This window comes from Phascolarctos cinereus, unplaced genomic scaffold (genome assembly GCF_003287225.1).
Source record: "Phascolarctos cinereus isolate Bilbo 61053 unplaced genomic scaffold, phaCin_HiC Scaffold_7;HRSCAF=346, whole genome shotgun sequence".
NCBI classification, from domain to species: domain Eukaryota; kingdom Metazoa; phylum Chordata; class Mammalia; order Diprotodontia; family Phascolarctidae; genus Phascolarctos; species Phascolarctos cinereus.
The window spans coordinates 40630765-40654109 of NW_027556180.1; the positions used below are offsets into that span (position 1 = coordinate 40630765).

The window sequence follows — 23345 nt, forward strand, 5'->3', positions numbered from 1 at the left end:
GTAGTTGATATTATCATCTCATTTTACAGATAAGGAAACTGAAACAAACAGAAATGACTTGGCCAGCTAGTCAAACAGCTATTAAGTGTTTAAAGCTGGATTTGAACTCCAGTCTTCTTGACACCAGGCTTGGGGTTCTAACTACTGTGCCACCTAGCTGTCTCAAGGGAGAACAATTAGAAAGCCAATGCAATAGTATAGGCAAGAGATGATAACAGTCTAACCTAGTGTGGTAGGTGTATGAGTGGGGAAAAGAGAATATATGTGAGAGGTGTTGTAGAGGAAGAAGTTTCAAGATTTGGCAACTGATTAGACATATGGGGTGAGCAAGAGATGGAGAAGTCTGGGATGACACAGATTTTGAAACTAAATGACTGGAAAAATAGTGGTACTTTCAACAGTAATAAGTTCAGAAGCAGAGAGAATTAGAGGCAAAGTGGGAATATAATGGGTTCTCTTTTGGACAGGTTGAGTCTGAGATGCTTACAGGACATCTAGTTCAAAATGTCCAATAGGCAGTCGGTGGTGTGGTCTGATGGTAAGGTCATATAAATAGAACTGTCCATCATTTGTATAGAGATGATCACTGAACCCGAGAAAGCTGATAAGGTCACCAAAGGAGAGAGTATGGAAGGAAAAGAGAAGAAGGCCCTGGATAGAGCCTTGGGAGAAATCATAGTGAGTAGGCATGCCATGGATGAAGAGCCCACAAAAGAGACTAAGCCAAAGGAGTGGAAGGAGGGGTCTTCTCATATGTCTTCTAGGGGACCAAGTTTTGTCATTTCACATTCATTTCTGATTGGTTTGTGGTTATTGCTCTATTAACAATGTTGTAGTCATCATGTGTACTGTTCTCTCAGCTCTGCTAACTTCACTCTGCATCATTTCATGTAGATCTTTCTCTCTTTGTATTTGTCATATTCCTTGTTTCTTATAGCACAGTAATATTCCATTACATTCATGTACCATAATTTGCTTAGCTATTCCCCAAGTGATGGGCATCTGCTTTGCCTCTAGTTCTTTATTAATACACAAAGTGTTACTATAAATATTTTGATGTATGTGGGGATTTTATTTTTATCAATAACCTCCTTGGGTATAAGTGGACTGTCTGGGTCAAAGGATTATGAGACTTTTTTTTATCACTTTATTTGCACAGATCAAATTGCTTTCCACAATGGCTGTAGTAATTCATAGCTCCACTGACTACGTTGATGGAAGCTTCCCTTCTTGATGCCAATGCCGGCAGCCACAATGATCCTCAAACAAAGATGGTGTGGACCATGTTAATAATTAGCAACAAAGTTTACCTATGAAAAAAAAAGCCTTCAGCTACAGATTAAGAGACCATAAAGTTTCTGGAGCTAAAAAGAAGGTTGCTCAAAGGATGAACACATACACCTCCCTCTTTTCATGTCACTCATTTGATTGAAAAAAAAAAAGAAGACTGCATTTATTTCTTAATTGCTTAATTTGTTTTCAATCATGATTACGTACTGCCAACCTGATGGAAATATTATGTTAAAATATAGAATTGTTGGAGAAAAGGTAGTGAAATCAGTAGATGGGATCTCAATTGTAGAAAATAAGAGACCAAAGAGGAGGTTTGTTCCTGTGTGTTCAGGTGGTACTCAGACCCCCGTGGGCATGAGTCTGACTAGTAACTGGTACTCCCAGCCCCTAATATGGGAAATGAAATAACTGAGCATGGATTTGGCTGCTCACTCAAAGAACTAATTTTATATCTTTAATTCCCATTTCCTCTTTATTTCCACATAGAAATTCCCTAAACTGTTTCCCTGACTTTTTTCATCATTTCAGAGAGATGGCTAATTTACATGGCTGGTAATTTATATACAGGGCACTGAGATAGAGCACTGGGTTTGGAATCAAAAAGACTCATCTTTTTGAGTTCAAATCCAGCCTTAGATGCTCGCTAGCTGTGTGACCCTAGGCAAGTCACTTAACCCTGTTTGCTGCAGTTTCCTCATCTGTAAAGTGGACTGGAGAAAAAAATGGCAAACCACTCCAGTATCTTTGCTGAGAAAACCCCAAACGGGGTCATGAAGACTTGGACATGACTGAAACAGCTTCATGATAATGTTCCACATTATTTTCAAGGTTCCTTACTCTGAATAATCGCAACTCCTACTTCTGCAGTTTTAAGACTAACAAAAATGCTTTCCTCACAATTCTAAGTATTATAAGCTCCTGTTTTGAAGATGAGTAAGCTGAGTCAAAGACATTAATTAAGTGACTTGCCCAGGGTCACATAATTGAACTCGTGTCTTTGACTCAAAGCTGAGGAACTTTGTCAAGGGGTGTGCTGGAGCCAAACTAGCTCAGGCTGGCTGAGGAGAACCAATTACTAGATCTTCAGTGTGAGCATTTACACTTCGAATTGGGCAAGTGCCACAAATCACAGCACGACTTATTGTTTTGCTAATCTTCTAGACTTAAGAAAGCAATAGGAAAAATGTCAGCAAGGCAGATTGAACTTAAAACTATGCCATGCCTTTTGGAATTCCTGTTAAACATTTTTACAGCCCTGATCTTTCTACTATAGCACACTGCCTCTCTAAATATGTTATGACTAAATATAAAAATAGAGGCTGAAACTATGGTTTCATTGGAATAGGGTACTCTCCAATGAGGAAAGTCCCTCTTCTGATGCAGCTTATAGCCTTAGAGTGCTGATTGGAGATCTCAACAGGTAAGTGACTTGCCCAGGATCACACAACCAATATATGTTGGAGAAGGGGCTGGAAACCATTGCTGCCTGATTCGGAGGCCAGGTCTCCATTCATCACGCTTCTCACTCTTACATTTGTTAGAATTAAATAACAACAATACCTATCCAAAATGGAATGGGCTTCCTTGAGAGCTGGCAGCTTTCTCCTGCTTGGAAATTGCTAGGCAGAGCCTGGATGACCATTTGCTGGGCATGTTTTAGTGGGGATCCTTTTTACATATGGGCTAAAAAAGATGGTCATTGAGATCACTTTCTACTCTTAATTTCTCTTCTGTGAGGTAATAATCTTCTGTCAGCTGTTTGTTACATACATAAAGATGGGGAAGTCGCTTGATCTCTTAGCCCATAATTTCTCCAACTGCAAAATATGAGGATTGAACTACTCTTTTCCTACTCTAAATCCATGACTTTACAAGCTGTTAGAAAGACTCTGTTACGTGCTTTCAATATAGAAAATGAAGAAACTACACTCTGAACACGTCTGCAACATATATGGATTTTTAATCCAAAATTTTTTTTATTAATCTAAATCACATTTTCAGTGGAACTATCTGAGGGACCCTTCTTTCAAACTGGTGCTTGAACCCTGGGATAAGGCAAAAACTTGCTGTCCTGTATCAACTTGTTCCTATGAATAGCTAGTATGACGGCATCCAATCTTCTGTGAAACCATGGAGGGAGATCTGTACCAGAGCCTATTGACACTACGGCCTGAGAGAGGATCAAAGAGTCTAGGAAAGGGGCAGTGGCCCCCATAGAAAGAAGGAGAATGGTGAGCAGGCCCAAGAGAGACAAAGAAAAGAGTTATTCAGCAAGCTGAGTCCTTCTGAAATCTTTCCCATCTGGCATGAAGATGGGAATCTCAATTAGGACGAATACTTTTGAAAGCTTGAGGTGAGGAAAACTACTGAAGAAGAAAAGTGTCTATGTTGCCCCTCTCCCTTTACTCCTGTCTTAAATGAACTTGTTTCTTGTGAAATATTTGCAAGCCATATTGCTTGAAAGAAGTTGCACAGGCAGGATTCCTAGCAAGACAAGAGTAGAAATTTCAGATGTTTCTGAGGACTTGATGCTCAGAGAGGGGACTGGAACTTTACTGAGTTATTACTATATTCTATGTCAGCTTAAAGTTGGGATCTTGAGCCACAGATTACATCATAATTACAAATTTCCTTGTCTTGAGCAAATTCGATAAGCAAGTATACAAATAAAAAAACAAGGAGATAAATCAGGAAGTGACTATTAACTTAATAAAAAAGACTCCTAATGCTACAAAAATCTATTGCCAGGGCCCAGGCCTCTACGCTACTTCCCAGCATCTCCTCTACCTCCTCAGCAGTTGTCTTGCTTCTCCCCACCCCCATCTGAGTGCTGTTCTTCTTCCCTTTCAGCTCCCCTTTATATATTGTCTTCCCCATTAGAATGTAAGCTCCTTGAGAGCAGTAACTGTCTTGATTTCTTGATTTGATCCCCAGAGCTTAGCACAGTGCCTAGTACATAGTAAGTACTTAATAAATCTAGAGTTTGCCCTCTTTTGCTTTCTATCTCTTCATATACATATTTAGTATCTCTTTATCTATCTGTCTATCTATCTATCTATCCATCCATCCTTCTCTCTCTCTCTTTCTACCCCCCCCCCCCAGATTAGAATGGGCTTCCTTGTGTGATAGTGAATTCTCTCCTAATGGAGGTTTGAATGACCACTTGTGGGGAATGGTGGCCTCTGAAGTGACTTTCAACACAGAACTTCATTCATTTATCCATTCAACAAATATTTATCAGGTGCCAAGCACTGTGCTTGGGTTACAAAGACAAAGAATGGAACAGGCTCTGCCCTCCATGAGCATATATTCATTATTTTTGTTGTTCAATCATCTTTCGTCATGTATGACTCTTGGTGACCCCATTTGGGGTTTTCTTCGTAGAAATACTGGAATGATTTGCTATTTCCTTCTACAGCTCATTGTACAGATGAGGACCTAAGGCAAACGGGGTCAAATAACCTGCCTAGGATCACAAGGCTAGGAAGTGTCTGAGGCCAGATTTGAACTCACAAAGTTGAGTCTTCCTGACTCCAGGCTGTTAGCTCTATTCACTGCACTTCCTAGCTGTTCTGTGTTCACTATGGGAACCACTTAAGCAGCGACGGGTTTCCTTATGCCTTTAGTATGCATTTCACCTTACAGAAATATGCCTTTTGTAACCAGAAGGACACCTGTACCAGGTAGAATGGAGATGAAGTAAGCAAGCATCCAGGCAGCCAGCGGGAGAATCAGTGGTGTATTAGTAAGGCAAGGCAATGTTGCGTTTCTATGGTAACTGATGACCCCAGCTAATCCTCCTCCCCCATAAGGTTGCATATAATGTCCTGCCTCCCACCAAGCCTCCTCTGCTGCTCAAACAAACATTTTGTTGCTGCATTAAATTGTCCCAGGGATCCAGGTTTATGTAATGGGCAACACCTACTTCTGCAGAGTGCAAATCTCCAAGGTACCTATGAAGAAACATCTCGATTTGGCTTTAGGAAAAGTTGTCATTTCAAAGGAGGATATATTTAGAAAGAGCACATGGGAAGAAAAGATGTTTTTCATGGTACATTCATTATGCATAAAAAATTACATGCCTTGGAATCTTAAACAAAGAATCTATATTCATGGTTCCAGGGGAGGGCTTGGAACAGCAACCTAGGATTTTCCTACTGGGGAGCCTGGGTTGGGAGCACTGGTAGAATGTAAGCTCTTTGAGGGCAAGGCCTGTGTTTTTGCCATTCTTTGCATCCCCAGGGTTTAGCACAGTGCCTGGCAGATTTCTAATTAATTTTACCACCTCTTATCACTTCCCTATCTTCCTGGGTCTCTAGCAATATGGTGTAGTGAGAAGAGAAAGGGGGGTATGGAGAAAGAGGGTTTGCTTTGGGGGGGTCAGCTGACCTGGGGTCAAATCCTGTTTGTACCAGTTGCTAACTCTTGGCTTTAGGCAAACCACTTATCTTCCCTGTGCCTCAGTTTCCTTATCTGTAAAATCTAAGGGCTTCAGTGGATGGCCTTTGAGGCCCCTTGCAGTCCTAAATCTGTCACTCTATGATGTTGAGCAAGTCGATCCATCTCTGCACCTCAGCTGTCTCAGTTGTATAATGAAAGAATTAGAATAGGGTTGGCTTCTGATGTCCTGTCAAGCTCTATACTGATGAGGCTATAATAATAATTGCTTGCATTTTTATAACATTTTAAGGATGCAAAAGCACTTTATATATGTTAGCTCCTTTGATCTATGACCTGGAGTTAGAGAAGCTGAGTTCGATTCTCAGTGTTATGATTCACTTCCTCTTTGAGTGAACTGAAGGAAACACATGGGAGGGCAAATAGAGTGATGGGCCTGAATCCAGGAAGTCTTGACTTCAAATGTTATTGTCAATGTTTATTAGCTGGGTGACCTTGGGAAAAACGACTTAAACCTCTTAGCCTCCATTTCCCCATCTGTAAAATGAGGATAATAGTAGCATCTACCTCTTAAGTTGTATGATTCAAATAGGACAAAGGAGGTTGAGTGCTTTGCAACAGGACTATGGCCATGATGTGTTCTTTTTCTTTTTCCCAACACAGTTTTGATTTCTTCTAAATGTCTATATTCCCAGAGCCTTGTTTCATGTAGTTTGGAAGTGATGTGAGTTTGGCATGGTGACATCTATAACCACGCTGCTCTTAAATTTTTGGAGCCCAATACTCTGACAGATTCTGGGTGATACACTTTTCTGTAGTGGTGCTCCAATCCCAGCCCAGTTTATTTATCAATAATGATATTTTCGGATCTACACTTACACTATGGGGATTTGTCATATAGGTTCAGATCCTGTCTCTGACTTATACTGATTGTATGACCCTGGGCAAGTCACTCAAACTTAAGGTCTCCAGGTGATGCTTTAAGATTCTCATGTTTCAGAAGAGTTGTTTCTTTGAGGGAGGGTTTTTTTCTGGGACTTTCCTCCTCAGATGAAATCCCAGGTCTGGACCAAAAATAACAACATTTTCATTATTATATAGTCCCAGTGTAAGGGCTCTGAATCAATGAAAGGAAGTGTATAAGAAAAGAATCAGGGTGGGAGAGAAGACTAAGAAATAACATGCTTTGGGTCAGTTAGGTGGTATAGTAAATAGAACACCAGCCCTGGAATCAGAAGGATCTGAATTCAAATCCAGCTTCAGACCCTTGACACTTAGTATCTCTGTGACCCTGTACAAGTCACTTAACCCTGATTGCTTCACACACAAAAAGGAGATAACATATTTTGGGATAGTGATAATGAAATTTTAGGAAACTCCCTGAGAATAGAGATTATATACTATAAAAATCACACACAAATAAATTCCTTTGCACTTGCAAATTTCTCTTCTCCCCTCTGTCTCTTAGAATCCCAGGCTTCTTTTTAGCTCAGTCATTACCTTCTGCAGGTATCCTTTTCTGTCCCACAGCCCAGGCTGACATTGTTGCGCACTGCTCCCTGCCCTCACCTCCCCCCCAACCTGCCCCAAGGTTGCTTTGCATCTGTTTTCTAAATACGCACACATTGGCTTTCCTGTTAGAATGTAACCTCCTTGAAGGCAGGTCTCTTCACATAGTAGGTGCTTAATAAAAGGCTTGCTGAATATTTATTGACTTTGCAGTCTTTCCTGAGCATTTCATTTCAATGAGTTGCATTAAATACATTCTAGGAGATATTGAAATGGTTTTCTGGCTCTTGTTCTGGTGAAAGTCAAATCTGTAGAGGGGGAAAGGCACACCTTATGACCTCCAGATGTGCCACTCAGTGCTGGGGTTTTGCCTGATCTTCTTTCACATAGTATAGATCCTTGGTGACTAACTTATCTTTGCTGGCTCCTAGTTCTGCTGACTTGATCTCAGTCAATCCCTTTCTTGGACAGGCATATTTTCGTTAACCCTCTTCCTTCTCTAACCTTTGAGCAGGAAAATCTTCCATCCTTTCCAATTCATTGATATGCCAAAAAAGGACCTCAAATTGTGGCTGATTCACATAAGGCAGAGGTCAGTGAGTCATTTTTATCAAAGACAAGAGAAGCAATAAGTTTTCAGGTAAAATGAGACAAAATAAAGAGCCAGTTCCAACAAAGTCTAAAACCTTTGATGGATCTCATGTAATATTTCAAGGCTTTGTGCTAAGCACTTTACCAACCTCTCATTTGATCCTCACAACAGCTCTGGGTAGTAGACACTTTTATTGTCCCCATTTTATAGTTGAGGAAACTGAGGCATAAAGAGGTTAGTGACTTGCCTAGAGTCTCATAGATGATAAGTGTCTGAGGCAGGACCACAGCTTTATGTAACCTAGCTATCTCAAAATGCCTTTATTAAATGGCTGCTATGTTACATTCACTGCACTAGCCTCGGGGGACATAAACAAAAAAGAAATAGTGGCTGCCTTCAAGGAGCTTACATTCTACACCTCCATAAGTGCTTATTAAATGACTGAATAGAAGATAAAGTGACCAGCCAGGATCCATCATCTGCTTCAGATCACCTTTAGTGTCAAATGTGCAGCAATGGTCCAATCACTGCTGAAATGCAGAACCAACTTTTCTTTTCTACTTTCTTTTCACTCCTGCCTGCCAGCTAATGAGAACACTGATTTATAGTACCTTGTGCCAGAGTCAAAACCTGAATGAACACGCCAAATGCAGTTTCCTCTTCCTTGTGTTTTGTTACATAAATAGTGGGAATGTTAGAGTAGAACAGATTCTGTATCGCAAAATCATGGAACAGTAAATGGTGGAACAAGGGGAAAAAAGTGTGAGGTACACAGTGAATTTCATTAGCACGTTGCTCAGCTAAATATAAAGTCAGTTACTTAAGGCAGCAAGAACAAGAAGACCGAGAGCACAATGGAACATGATATACAGGACACATTTCAAACCTTGCCAATGTGATCCAGACAGACTTCATCAACAACTACCTCTTATTTAAAAAGAACACGTTATAAAAAGTTGAACAAGGATCACAGCTGGAAGAGAAGGAAAATTAGTTTTGTTACCTGTGCTGGAGGCACTAAGTCTAAATCTGGAGCTGACTCAGAATTGAGGGCACTTTTCCCGCTAGTCAGTTCTGGCTGAGATCTACTCTCCGAAGACCTACAAGGGAAGAGTTTAATCAATTTATGTAGCTTGAGAAACATAAAATACAGTTCTCCTACAGATGACCAGCCAGGAATTCTGGTTAATTTGGTTTAAATGCTATTTTTCGGTTAATAGAGCTCTCAATGGTATTTTGATGAAGATTATCCATCCTGTCCACTTGGCTCTGTTTAGTATTTAAGTGACTGCAATACGAAGCCCCACTTCTCTTAGATCGATCCAGGGATCTGTCCAATTGCGTGCAGAAAATAAACAACAGCTCTAACAATGTCCATACAGAGGCTATGCTGGCTTATTAAACAAATATTGCTTTTCTTAGGACACTTCTCACCCAATGTTACAAGTGTTATTTTATCCGTATACAACGCTGAAATGTCATTCTGAGTGGAGATGCATAAGAGTAACTGGAGACAGGAACATTTTGTGCTTTGAAAAGCTTGAAAAATGTTGCTAGTTTTCAGTCCTCAGCAACACATTGTCATGCTCACCTACTGAATGGTCCTAACATGTAAATTAATATAAATGAGGATGACCAGTGTAGCCAGAGAATGGAATTAAAAAAAAACCACATTGCTAGCTAAACAACCATAGACCAGCTATCTGAGGCAGAACTATCTGGGCACACTGGGCCACTTTAGTTAATTTTGCAGCCATCTGCCTATGAATGAAAACATACATGGCACTAAATAACTGGATGGACCCTTTTTTGATTTTTTTTGTCATGACCTAGAATTGTGTGATCAGGTGTTTGTTGATAACTCACATATGGTAAGACCTTCCCAAATACGTGTTTGTGGAACCGAATGACTTAAATCCTGATATTACCATAAAAGTTCTTTTGATCCGGTCCTGGATGATGCTGACTTCCTCTCTGCCATGGCATGGACCTTGCTATTTCTCTCTCCATGAAACTTAACTTCATCCCATTTATCCAGTTGTGTCTGAATATCTAGTGAGAGAAAAAAGATTATTTGAATAATTGAACTGTGGAAAAAAAGTAACGAACTGTCTCCTTTCTCTCTCCCCTCCCAAATGCATGAGCAGTGTAATGGTAACAGCAGCTAACATTTATAGAAGGTATTAAGGTTTATAGAACATGAAGCTTGAAGGAAGAAAAACCTGGGTTCAGATCTTGCCTAGGATACTGGCTCTGTGATGCTGGGCAACCCACTCAATCTCTTTCAGCCTCAGTTTCTTCATTGTAAAATGGGGTCTTAAATAGTAACAACTTCAGAACAGTGAGGGTCAGATGAAATAATTTTTGCCATTTGCTTGGCAAACCTTAAAGGAAAGAAATGAGCTATTATATGAATAAAGGATTAAATTCTGTTTTTTTAAAAAGAACAACCAACAGCAGATCTTTATAACTATTAGACAGACACTAGTTCCTTTCATTAAGGGATTATCTTCAAACTACTGTATCCCCTTCTAGGAACATTCATTCCCAAATGATAATAGTCTCACTACCTACATTTATTTCTAACAACATGATAGCTGAGGCTCTGGGAAACTACTTACTTGACCAGGTAACTGGGTGAGCACAGCAGTGATCTACAAAACTGAAGTGACTTTCTTGACCTTGCAGAGAAAGCCCATGATAGATCTTTCCACCACACCTGCTCCCCTTCCATGAGCCAAAGTATGTTCATTAGCCTACTCATGATACATGATTTTGATACTGTGATCTGAGTTCCCAAATTCTAGCAATAGCTGCCTTCAAGCAGAGAAATTGGATTGCTTTGCTTGGTCCCAGAAATCAGACCTAGGAGCAAACCATGGAAATTGTAGCATGGCAGTTGTGGGCTTGATCTAAGGACAACTGTCCTAAAAGCTAGAACCATCCCCAAATACAATAAGGTGGAGGTAAAGGGTATCCCTTTGCTGGAGATCTTCAAGAAGAAACTGGATGAGTGCATGCTGGGGTTGTTGTAGGGAACTTTTTTGGGGGCATGGGGTACAGGGGTGGGAAACCCAAGGCCTCGAGGCCACATGTCACCCTCTAGAGTCCTCAAGTGTGGCCCTTTGATTGAATCCAAACTTCACAGAACAAAGCACCTTCATAAAAGGATTTGTTCTGTAAAACTTGGACCCAGTCAAAAGGCCACACCCAAAGACCTAGAAGGGCACATGTGGTCTTGAGGCTGTGGGTTTCCCATCCCTGAATGGCTGCTGAGATACTGTCCAACTCGAAGAGTCTGTCATTCAGAGAAATGGAAAGAAATAGACAGGGGTTCTTAATCTTCTTATGTGTACACATCATGGATCTATTTGGCAGTTTGGTGAAGCCCAATACTATTGTGGATTGTTGCTTGTGTTCATGATGGAAGGGCATGCTGAATTTCAGTTGAAGGTTAGTGAAAACAAAGATGAAATTGTTTTCCTGATTCAAGTTCATAGACCCCTGAAATCTCTTCATGGGTCCCTTGGGGGTTCATAGACCCCAGGTTAAGAACTTCCTTTGAAGAAGAATGGTGTATCTCTTTGGGGAGCACCACTGAAAGATGTATTTTGATTACTTCTAGAGGTTTATTTGTAGTACTATCTTCTATATAACTGTGTCTTCATTGCTTTCTTGTTTAATTACAACTAAGAAATTATATTAGTGTCATGATTGTAATCAAGGAGGTGAATTGTTTTCCAGGAACATTGTTATGAGGCCAAAAAGCAATTTGAAATTCTTAGGATTTCCTCCCCCAGCTGCTGGCTTCCTGACTGCAATAAGGAATAAATAGATCCTTGGGTTGTCTTTGGTGGCCAGTCCATCTATTAGAGGAAATTTTGTCTGATAAATTGATGTAAGGGGAATTAAGACCTGTCACTTTGCTACTTCCAAGGATGAAGGGATTTGCAAAAGCATGAGAGAGACCGAAAAGAGAGAGGCAACTAAGAAGGCTAAGAACACTTAGAAAATTTATCTGTGGCCTAATTCTTTAGGATAAAGAAAGGTTTTAGCACGTTGCCTTGGCTTCTAGTCCTAACTACGCTACTAAGAAGTTGAGTGAATTTGGACAAATTGACCCTCCTCTCTGGGTTGCTATTTCCTTATCTGTAAAGCACAATGATCATAGATTTTTTAATATTATTTTTTACTGTTTTATTTTTAAATAGCATTTTGTTTTATCCAATTACACATAAAGACAATTTTAATGTTCATTTTAAAATAGAACTTTGAATTCCAAATTCTCTCCTTCCTTTCCTTCCTCTCCCTCCTCCTTAAGAGGGTAAGTGATTTAATTTAGGTTATGTATGTAAAATATATTTCCATAATAGTCATGTTGTTAAAGAAGAAACAGAAGAAAGAGGAAAAAAAATGAAAAAAAGTGAAAGTAGTATGCCTATCTGCATTCAGACTCCATCAATTCCCTCTCTGGATGTGGGTAGAATTTTCCAAATTGTCATAGATTTAGAACTGGAAGGTCCTCTGTAGCCAGTTACTCTAATCTTCTTCTTTTACATATGAGGAAACTGAGTCCCAGCGAGGTTGAGGCAAGTTACCCCAAGGTCACATAAAGAGTAGTCATCAGAGGCAATATTTGAACCCAAGACCATCGACTCCAGAATCAGTATTTCTTCCACTACATTAAACTGCTAGATTTGATGGTTTCTCAGGTTCTCTCTACCTCTTAACATTTTATAATGGAGAGAACGTCATGGGATATTTTTTAAGAAGTCCAAGGGTTCTGCTAGGTGCTTTTGGTTCATTTAGAATGTACCAAGACAGGAGACAGTGATGGGGTGGAGGTAATGAAGTAGTTATGTCTATAAGCTGGTCTTCCAAAGAAGGGGGATTGATAGAAGAGATAGGGAGTGAAGGCAGTCACCTTTCAGTCAAACCTAGAAGCTTTTGTCCTGGCTTCATTCTTCCGGCCAGGAGAACTTTGGTACATATCTGGCTTAATACTTTTGGAAAGTTCCAACACTTTGCATTTAGTCGATTCAGCACTGTGTTCCCCAGGGAAGAACACAGGTAAATAAAACCTTACTGTAGACTTTACTCTGAACACAGTCTTGAATTTGAAAGAAGCCAAGAGACAATTTCATAACCCTTTGGTTTTCTGTGACTCCAGGTTTTTGATGGCAGGTAAATTCTTGGCCAAAGTATATATCTGAGGACAAGGAGGTGGGGAGGAGGGAGTGAGGAGAGGCTGGTGAGATTCTCCCCATTTTTCCAATGTCTCTCTGTCTCTGTGTATATTTCCTTATTCCAAAGCAACAGTGTTCTGCTTCCTGTTCCCCCTCCCCCTACCATGGTCCAGTACAACACTTGACCTGCTAATAATATCTGATAACATATATCATAGATATACATATACGAGCTTTAAGGTTTGTAAAATACTGTAGGGACAGTAGTGATTTCAGTAGTACCCTACAAGGAAGGTGCTATTAGAATGTAAGCTTTTTGAAGGGAGAGATTGTTTCCCCTTTCTTAGCACAGTGACTTGGCACATAGTAAGTGCTTGTTGACTGATTATTATTATGCCCATTTTACAGTTGCAGAAACTGAGACTCAAGAGAGGTTGAGTGAATTGCCCAGGGCCACACAACTAGTAAGTGTTAGAGGCAGGTCTTGAACTAAGCTCTTCCTGATGTCAAGGCCAGGGCTCTACCTACTATGCAACATTGCCTTTTTCATTCCTTGTCACCACCCACAGAACATTTATTAATGCTGTTTCCCATCTCTCCTTTCTCCCTTACTAATAAAGACAATCCCTCTATTTCAGTGAGTGACTTTTGTGTTTTTCTTCCCTTTCTTTTTATAGTAAATTTTTGAACTGGGGAATATGAAGGCAAAAAACCTTTACACACTCCTTACAACCAACTTCAGAATTCCCCTGTTGCAGCACAGAACTTGAGGGATATGGAGCCTGCCATGGCCAATGGAAGCCAAAAGCCATTAATGCTACTGCTTTAGAGAAAGGAGGAAGACAGAAAGGGCAATGGTTGGCAGCAGATGTGACTGCTCTTGAGGAGAATTCTGGGGTAGGATTCCATTCCTTATATTTCCTAGCATTGTGGCCATAGGCAAGCCACTTCCCTTTCTCTAAGCCTCAGTCTCCCCATGTGTAAAATGGTTTGTTGATTCATTCATCTGGCATTTATTAAATGGCCACTATTTGCCAAACATTGTACTAGGCAATGCGGACACAAATCAATGAATTGAGACCTTTTATTAAGTGCCTATCCTGTGCCAGGATTTGTGCTGGGCACTGGGTATACAAAGACAGAAAGAAAATGTGTCTGCTCTCCAAGAGTTTATAGTTTACTGGGCAGGAGGGATTAGATGACCATTAACGTCCCTTCCAGCACTCAGTCGATGTTGTGATGATTCTCTGAAGTCAAAAGATCTGGGTTCAATATATTAGAATGGTGCATTTGGAGTCAAAAGATCTGGGTTCAAATCCTGCCTCTTACTTCTTGTGTGGCTCACACTTTTCTCACCTGTGAAGGGAGAGGGTGGGAGTAGATGACTTCTGAGGTCTCTTCTAGATCAAAATCTATGATACGATGATTGGAACCTTGGTTTCCTAATCTGCAAAATAAGGGCTCTAGATTGGATGATCTGAAAGTCCCTTCCAGCTTTAAAATGATGAGCCTATGAAATAAGAGTCATGTGGAGGAAAAAGCACTGGATTTGAAATTTAAAGACCTGGATTAAAATCGTATAGCTGTCATATATGTAATCTATGTGACCTTAACCTCTCTTGGTCTCAGTTTCTCCATCTGTAAAATGAGAGTTTTAGACTGGATGATCTCTCAGGTCCCTTCTAGCTTTAAATCTATGAGCTTACGAAGTGAGTCGTACGGTAGAAAGAGGACTGGATTCAAATCCCAGCTCTGCCATATGCTTAACCTGTGCGACCTTAAACACTGTTGGTCTCAGTTTCTCCATCTGTAAAATGAGAGTTTTAGATTGGATGATCTCTTAGGTCCCTTCTAGCTTTAAGTCTATAAGCCTATGAAATGAGTCGTAGGGTAGAAAGAGGACTGGATTCAAATCCCAGTGCTGCTGCCATATACTTAACCTACATGACCTTAACTTCTCTTAGTCTTGGTCTCCTCACCTGTAAAATGAGCAGGTTGGACTAGATGACATCAGAGGTCCCTTTGGGCTCCCGATTCTCTGAGCTGAGCTTCTAGCTTCTCATCTGCCCAGTGGAGGTAATAGCACCTGTAATACCTGCCTTCCAGGTTAGTAGTGAGGTTCAAGTGAGATACTGAGCATACAGACCTTCAAGGACTCTAATTGCCAGTGACTGGTACTGCCCATGGGGTCTTCATTTATAACTCAACCTGCACTCAGGTGGTTCTTTGAATCTATATATGAGGTTGCCAGTCACTAACATATCTGTCTCTCAACCTATGTCATAAAGGATGAGTGAAATCAGCTCAGTCATACACAGCTGGCTCACTCTGCCTACCTTGGCTCATGTTTTTATATTATTTATGTAGCTTTTCCCTTGTTGCATTGGCACTCATGCAATGTTAAGCCATGTGAGGCACATATGGCTGGGGAGCTGTTATCCTCCTTAGCACTGACTAGGAGGGCCCATCTGCAGGGTGCACTGCTCTGGGGGCCGTGCGAATCAAGTGAAGCAAACATGGTCTGTTTAGCAGCACGGCTGAATATGGTGGCAGCCAAATCCATAGCTACAGCCCAGCTGCCTCTGTAGCATATGAATGTGATTAACCTTACCTAAATCTAACGATGATGTCTCTGGGATTCTCAGAGGCTGGCCTCTCTGCTCGGCATCGGTGCTGATAAGGTCAGAACCATCAGCCTTCTTCTTGTGGCTTGAAGCTTTTGGCGTAGCCTCTAGTTTCTTTGTTTTGTTTTGGGTTTGTGACACAGGGTCACTCAGGTCCAAGAGATCTAAACCTGTTGATAATACTGTCAGAGACATTAGATGTTAAGTCAAACCAGTTTATTGTTATTAGACCATACTTACTGCTACTAAGTCCCACTTACTGCTATTAAAACTGCCACAGTATTTTCTTTTTCACAAAGGCTTCTGTTGGCTAAGCACTATTGATTTTTGTTTTATTTTGGGTTTGTGTCACTCAGGTCCAAGAGATCTAAACCTGTTCATAATACTGTCAGAGAGATTAGATGTTAAGTTAAACCAATTTATTGTTATTAGACCATACTTACTGCTACTAAGTCCCACTTACTGTTATTAAAACCACTGCAGTATTTTCTTTTTCACAAAGGCTTCTGTTGGCTAAGCATTATTGATTTTGAATCTATAATATGTGTTAGAACCCACAAAATTAAAAGACCTTACATTTAATGATTTAATATAAATTCATAAGGATGGAATCTCTCTAACCAGATAGATACCAAATACAAGTGAAGTGAACAGAGTGTCTACTTTTGACTTAGGAAGACCTGGACCCAGTTCTTGTCTCTGACACCTATTAGTTGTGTGACTGAGCAATGTGCCTACCTCTCAGTGCCCTGGTAACTCTTTAAGATGAAGCTGGAGAGCAGTGGCTGGTCTATAATGGTGAAGGGAGTTTTTATACTTGAAGTTCCTCACACTGATGAAATCATAGGTCCAGTCCAAAAGAATCCCCCCAACACTCCCTCCCCTCAAATAATTTAGGATTCATGTAGAGGAGTCATTTGAGAAATACTCTAGTGTTTGATATGACAGAAAACAATTAAAACACAAAGCCAGATGTGACCTTACCGTTTCTGAAGCTGCAAAAGAAATGAAAAAGTAATAAACTCCAACCTGAGTTATAGATACTTTTCACCCTTATCATCACCACACTCTGTTCTTTTACAGAGAACTATTTTCGGATGCAGTTTTCTTATCTCTCACTAAGGGTTATGCTCTCAAAGGGATATAGTAAAGATTTAGTTATAGGAGTCCCACAGAATTTAATTATCTAAGAAAAATTTCCCCTTCCACTCTTCACCTAAGAAATAATACACAACACATTACTGAGCTTGCATATAAGTCATTTAACATCATAGAATCCAGTTAAAAGTTGGAACAGGGCTTTGAGGTCATAGTCTCATTTTCTACTCAATACAAGGACTTTCTCTACAACTAGCAGGCAGTTTCATATAGTGGAAAGATCTCCAAAATTGGTGTCAGGAGGTTCTGGGTTCAAATCCTCTGCTTTGTTACTTACTACCTGTGTGACCGTGAACAAATATTTCACTTAGCAATCCGATGCTGAATTTCATCATCTAAAAAAATGAAGGACTTGGGTCAGATGGCTTTAGAGGGCCTCTCCAATCTTAGATCTATGATTCTATTTGAGTTTTCCTGAGAGTCACCTTCCATCTACTAATTACACCCTTCTAGTCACATGGAGCTTATTATTAGATTGTAAGCCCCTTGAGGACAGAGACATAATTGTAAGATCCTTATTTGAATAGAGGGGTTTGGACTTGACAGATTCTGAGGCCCCTTCCAGCTCTAGGACCACACTCCTACAGTCTTTGAAGGTCACTCAGCATTCTGAACAATGGTTTGCACAGAGTAGTTTAAAATATGATTTTAAAAATTGAATTGAATTACTGCATCAGGCAGCCCATGCCATTTCTGTACAACTCTAATTATTAGGAAGCTATTTGTATTTTCTAGTGCTAATAAATGTTTGACTATTTTCCTTTTGGTAAAATTTCTGAATAGTTTTCTCGACCCAAGATAATTTTAGATTTTTGAAAAATCTAACAGGGAAGGTGCCACAGGACTCAGGAAGGACATACAGCATCTTAGTTTTTAGGGTGTCTTCAAACTAAAGATAAGTGAGCTGGCTGTTGATTCTCATCAAAATACTAGACTTTCCTATTAAAGGGATGGTTTGTGAGCACTTAGAAAGGGAAGCAGTGATTCCAAAGAGCTAGTATTGAAATATCAAGAATGGGTTTTGGCTGTCTAGCCTAGTCTGTCTGTCTGCTGTCTGTCTGTCTGTCTCTCTCTCTCTCTCTCTGTCTCTCTCTCTCTCTGTCTCTCTCTCTCTCTCTGTCTCTCTCTCTCTCTTTGGATAAGGTTACTACACTGGAAGATTGGGGAAATACTATCTTCTGATGGTGTTAGATTTTTGTCAGCCCATCCACATTGCCCTTAACCTTGGGATCAATGGTACATATAAATGAGAAAGCTTCTAAGGTTATAAGTACCAAACAAATTGAACTCATGACGTTGAAAATGTACCCTTTTGTATGAACAAGTCTATCATGTATAAATGTTAACCCAGGATTTTAATGAATCTGGTCAGGCCCAGTTCTTACCACAGCTAATTGCATTGTCTTTAGTGTTGGTCACTACATTTTGGGAAAGGCATGGATAAACTCTAAAGCGTCCAAAGGAGGGTGATCAGAAAGGTAAGGGTACTGATCAATTGTGTGAGGACCGATGGAAGGAATTGGAAATATTTAACCTGAAGAAAAGAAGGCTCAGGCAGGTTACAAAACTCATGTCCAAGTCTCTTGGAGGAGGATTAAGACATGTTCTATTTGTTCCTAGGAGGCCTAGTTAGGAACAGTGGACAAAAGTTGCAGAAGGGAAGACACTGGCTTGCAGTAAGGATAGGCAGTCTACTCTGCGCCAGGCACTGGGCTAAGTGCTGAGGATATAAAGAAAGGCAAAAACCAGCCTCTGCTCTCAAGAAGCTCACAATCTAATGGGAGAGAAAACATGTAAGCAACTATATACAAACTATAAATTGGAGGTAGTCTCAGAGGGAAATTACTAAGCTTAAGGAGGACTGGGCAAAGTTTCTTGTGGAAGGTAGGAATTTACCTGAGATGTAATGGAAGCCAGGGAAACTGGAAGTGAAACTGAGGAGGGAGGGCATTAGAAACAGAGGACAACCTGTGAAAATGTTCAATGTCTGGAGATAGAGAGTTTAGGATTGCATAGCATAGGATAGGTTAGGGTAGTACCAATTTATCTTGTTTGAGGGACAACATTTCTAGAGGAGATACTGTGAAAGCCCCATGAGATATGAACAATAAAGAAATACTTGAGGAGAGGAAGAAAAGAATTGGCTTTTAAAATTAGATTGGATAGTATTATATGCATATATAAAACACACACATACACATGCACACATATATATAAATATTATCCAGTATATATGCATATATATATACACACACGTATGTGTGTCACATATATATTTGTGTATATATGACCTATAGATACACGTGCATATATATACATACACGTATATGTGTATACATACATTTATTTTGTTGTTAAATTGTTTTTCAGTTGTATCTGATTCTCTTTGACCCCACTTGGAGTTTTCTTGGCAAAGATACTGGAGTGATTTGCCATTTCCTTCTCCAGCTCATTTTACAGATGAGGAAACTGAGGCAAACAGAGTCAAGTGACTTGCCTAGGGTCACACAGCTAGCGAGTATCTAAGGCTGGATTTGAACTCATGAAGATGAGTCTTCCTGATTCCAAGGCCAGTGTTCTATCCACTGTGACACCATATATGTATATATACATTTCATACTATTTAGAATCAGTGAAAATTCCAGAGGGATTGTGAGGAGACCCAGCATACTGGTAGGATTTCTAAGTCTGAGGAGGGGGACATTGTGGTACAGTGGAAAGACCACTAGCTTTAGAGTCAGAGAGCCTGGATTCAAATCTTACCTTTGATGCTTACTAGCTATATGAGCTTGGGCAGACCATTTATAATGGGAATTCTTTTCATATACAGATTGGACTAGATGGTACTGAGGTTCCTTATAACTCTCAGATGCTAGGATTCTTTAATGTCCCTGGGCCTCAGTTTCCTCCATTTGTAAAATGAAGAGATTGAACTCCATAATATCTGAGGTCTCTTTGCTTGAGATCTTTGATAAGTGGGAGGAACCGCACAGTATACACAGACTCACAGTGTCTCATTTTAGATCAAAAGCCATAGAACAGCAATATAAAATGTTATTTTTTTTCTTTCTAATTTCAAAACATCTGGGAATTAATCACTTACCCCTGGCATCCCTTAGTAGCAAATTATATTAAATACTCTACTGGAACACAGGAAATACATATGTCATGGAATAATAATTTGGGAATATTAAATTAATTTCATAGCTCAGTTCCCACCATTCAGGCAGGTTAAAACAGTAAAAAGGGGAGGAGGGAGAGAAAATAAGAGCTGTGTCAATCCAAAAAGGGGATTTATAAAAAATCCCTTCTTCCTCTTGCCAACACATGGAACTCTCCCTGTGGTGCTAGTCCTTACCCCCTTTCCCCTTTGTTCTCTTTCAGGCAAATGGGAAACCCAAAGCCTCAAAGTCCAAAGAGCTTGTTTGTTGCTAAGCTGATGAAGGGGGAGGGAAGGCTCAGTGATTAAGCAGGAACTTTGAAGCAGATCAACTCCCCGATGGATTCTGATTTCTAAAGCATAGCAGGCTAGACTCAGTCTTTCACTCTCTCCAGGCAGGAGAAAAGGTACTTAAGCTACTTTCCCGTGGGTGGGTCCCTTTGGTTAGGACTTACAATATGAGCCTGATGCTCCATAGGTATATCAAAGACTATTGTTGTTTTTCTTAATCTGATTTCTAAGGTACTCACTGGACTAGCTTTGCTCTCTATCAGGGACGTGAAAATTGTGATTTGAAATTCTTTTATTACATTTATCATTAATCAATCAACAAGCATATATTAAGCACTTACTGTGTACTGGAAGTATGGTAAGCATTTGGAATTCAAAGAAAAATAGAAATCACTTCCACTCTTTTAAAGAAGGAGAAACAACCTAGCTGATGGTGACGAAAACCCTAAAGCATTTTCTTCATCTTTTCACTTTAGGCATATAATTGAGACTTGGATTATAGGATTGTTTTAGAGACAGAAAGGACTTCAGAGGCCAACTCTCTCATTTTACAGATGAGGAAAGTGAGGCACAGAGTTAAGTGACTTACTCAAGGTCACCAAGCAAGTGTCTAAGGTGGGATTGGAACTCAGAACTTCCTACTTCAGATCTGTGCCTTATTCACTACCCTATGTTGCCTCAATTCCTCCATGGCATCAAAATCTACATTTACATTTAAATGAATATAATGTGTGTTTGTATTTCTTGGACATAGAGAGTAGCTGTGCAACATTGGTAAAGAAAGGAAGCTTGGAAAATTCCTTACCAATGCCATATGCATATATATATAGTACATACATACATACATACATATATACGCATATACACACATATTTATATTTAAAACAATAGTCTGCATGGTTGGATGAATTTAAGCTTCTTAAGCATAGTCACCAATAGAATAAAATCTCTCTTAGGGCAGGCACTGTTTTTTTCCTTCTTTTGGGTATAGCACAATGCCTAGAATATAGATGTTTAAGAAACACCCGTTGAATTGAATGGGATTGAACTGAACTGAAGTGAATTCATATTTTTTGGACAAAGGTAGTAACCTTGTTATATAGATCATTTTTTTTTCTCTGTCTTCCCTGCCCTCTCCTATTGTTAGTGCCTTCTCTCTGAGACCATCTCCCATTTACGTGTATATATCCTGTATATATCACTAGATCTATATTGATATATATGTAAATATATCCAAGTTACTTACACACACGCACACACATATGTATTTGCATGGTTATTTCACCTATTACAATGTGAGCTCTTTGAGGACAGGGACCATGTTCTTGTCTTTTTTTTTTTTTACATCCTTAGCATCTAATGTAATGTCTGGTACATTTTTGTTCATTAATTGTTTTAGATGTGCCTACATCTTTGTGACCCCATTTAGGGTTTTCTTGGCAAAGATACTGGCGTGGTTTGCCAATTCCTTCTCCAGCTCATTTTACCGATGAGGAAACTGAGGCAAGCAGGGTAAAGTGACTTGCCCAGGGTCACACAGTAAGTGTCCGAGGCTGGATTTGAACTCAGAAAAAGTCTTCCTTCCTCCAGGCTGGCTCTCTACTTAACTACTTTGTATTTATTCTCTTTATTATTATCACCTATATAGTTAGCTATCAAGTTAGTCCTTGTTAAAGCCCTGTTCGAATGTTAGCTTGCAGCAAGTAAGGATGGCTTTATTCTGGGCACTTGTACCCGCAAGGAGCCAGCACAGTGCCTGGCACAGAGTAGACATTTAACAACTGCTTGTTAATTTGTATTTTTATAATTTAGTTGAGGATCATAAGAAGTTTCAGTGAGGCAGCTCAGTGGTTGCAATGGATAGAGAGCTGCTCCTGCAGTCAAGAAGACTTGAGAGCAAATCCTGCCTCAGCCATCTTACTAGCTGTGTGACCCTGGGCAAGTCACTTATCATCCTTCATCCTCAGTTTTCTCATCTGTAAAATGGGGATAATAGTAGTACCTACCTCTCAGGGTTTTTGTAAGGATTAAATGAGATAGCACATGTAAAGTGCTTTGCAAACCTTAAAGCACTCTACAAAGGAGGAAATCGGCCTCATTAATACTTCAAAATTAAATTAATTCAAGACCTCATCCTAGAGATGAACTATGAATGCCTTTGGCCTCCTTAGATTCTGACTGATGGACAATAATCAGCTCATAAGGAATAATCAATATTTCTGATGTCGATGAAAATTAAGTCATGTGGATGAGTGCTTTAACATTTTTTTTTAGTATTTTCATTAATTTTTTTTCAGTTAAGCAATTATTTTCACTTTCTCTCACACTTGTCCACCAATTGAAAAGAAAAATAAAAACCTCTAAAATATACTTATTGCAGGCCTGGGAGACAGCACAGAGATGGAAAATGGGACATTAAGGTTCTCCTCTGAAACCCCTTCCAGATCTCCAAGTCCACAAAGCAAAGACTGTATGGCATAGCCTGGTTAGATGAGAATATCCAGAACACAAGCATGCAGTGTTTTTAAGAAACTGACTTGATTATGAGGCAAGACACTATTTATTTTCATTACTTATTCTTCTTTTCTACATAACTTATAGCTTCATCCTTTTTTGGTTCCCAGCTGTGGGACAAACTTCTCACTGACACTAAGATCCATGGTACTTTGTGGGCATTGTGCCATGGTCCCCTTTTTGCCAGAGGTCTACCTTCTACCTTGAACCTTTACCTATCCCCTTGCTACACTTAATTGACTCAAGTCTTGTTTCCAAAAAACTTCAGTGACTTGATGATGCAGAAGAGTCTTTTGTCGCATTTAAAAATGAAATCCCCACCTCTGGTGTGTCTGGTGATCACATGTCCAAGAGAGCTTATCTCTAAACTGAGCTGGAAAAGGAAATGGCAAACCACTCTAGTATCTTTGCCAGGAAAACCCCAAATGAGGTCACGAAGAGTTGGACATGACTGAAAGGATTCAACAACACCAACAAAAAGTTAAATACAAGGTAGTTTGGGACAGAGGGCATGAGCCATTGAGGGGATCAAGAAAATCCTCATGTAGAAGATGGCATTTGAGCTGGCATTTTGAAAGAAGGAAAAAAAACACTATGAGGCTTTATCAAGGACTTATAAT

General features: G+C 39.8%; 1 protein-coding gene across 4 annotated transcripts in view; it reads right to left on the reverse strand.

Moving 5' to 3' along the window:
- The window catches only part of PEX5L (peroxisomal biogenesis factor 5 like), a 281181-nt gene that overhangs the window by 69560 nt on the left and 188276 nt on the right, over window positions 1-23345 (reverse strand). For all 4 annotated transcript variants that reach the window (XM_020980804.2, XM_020980800.2, XM_078147268.1 and 1 more), the window contains 3 exons: window positions 15590-15784; window positions 9721-9844; window positions 8796-8892 (listed from right to left, as the gene is read on the reverse strand). In XM_020980804.2, the coding sequence (XP_020836463.1) occupies window positions 8796-8892; window positions 9721-9844; window positions 15590-15784 (416 nt within the window). The remainder of the gene's footprint in view (window positions 1-8795; window positions 8893-9720; window positions 9845-15589; window positions 15785-23345) is intronic.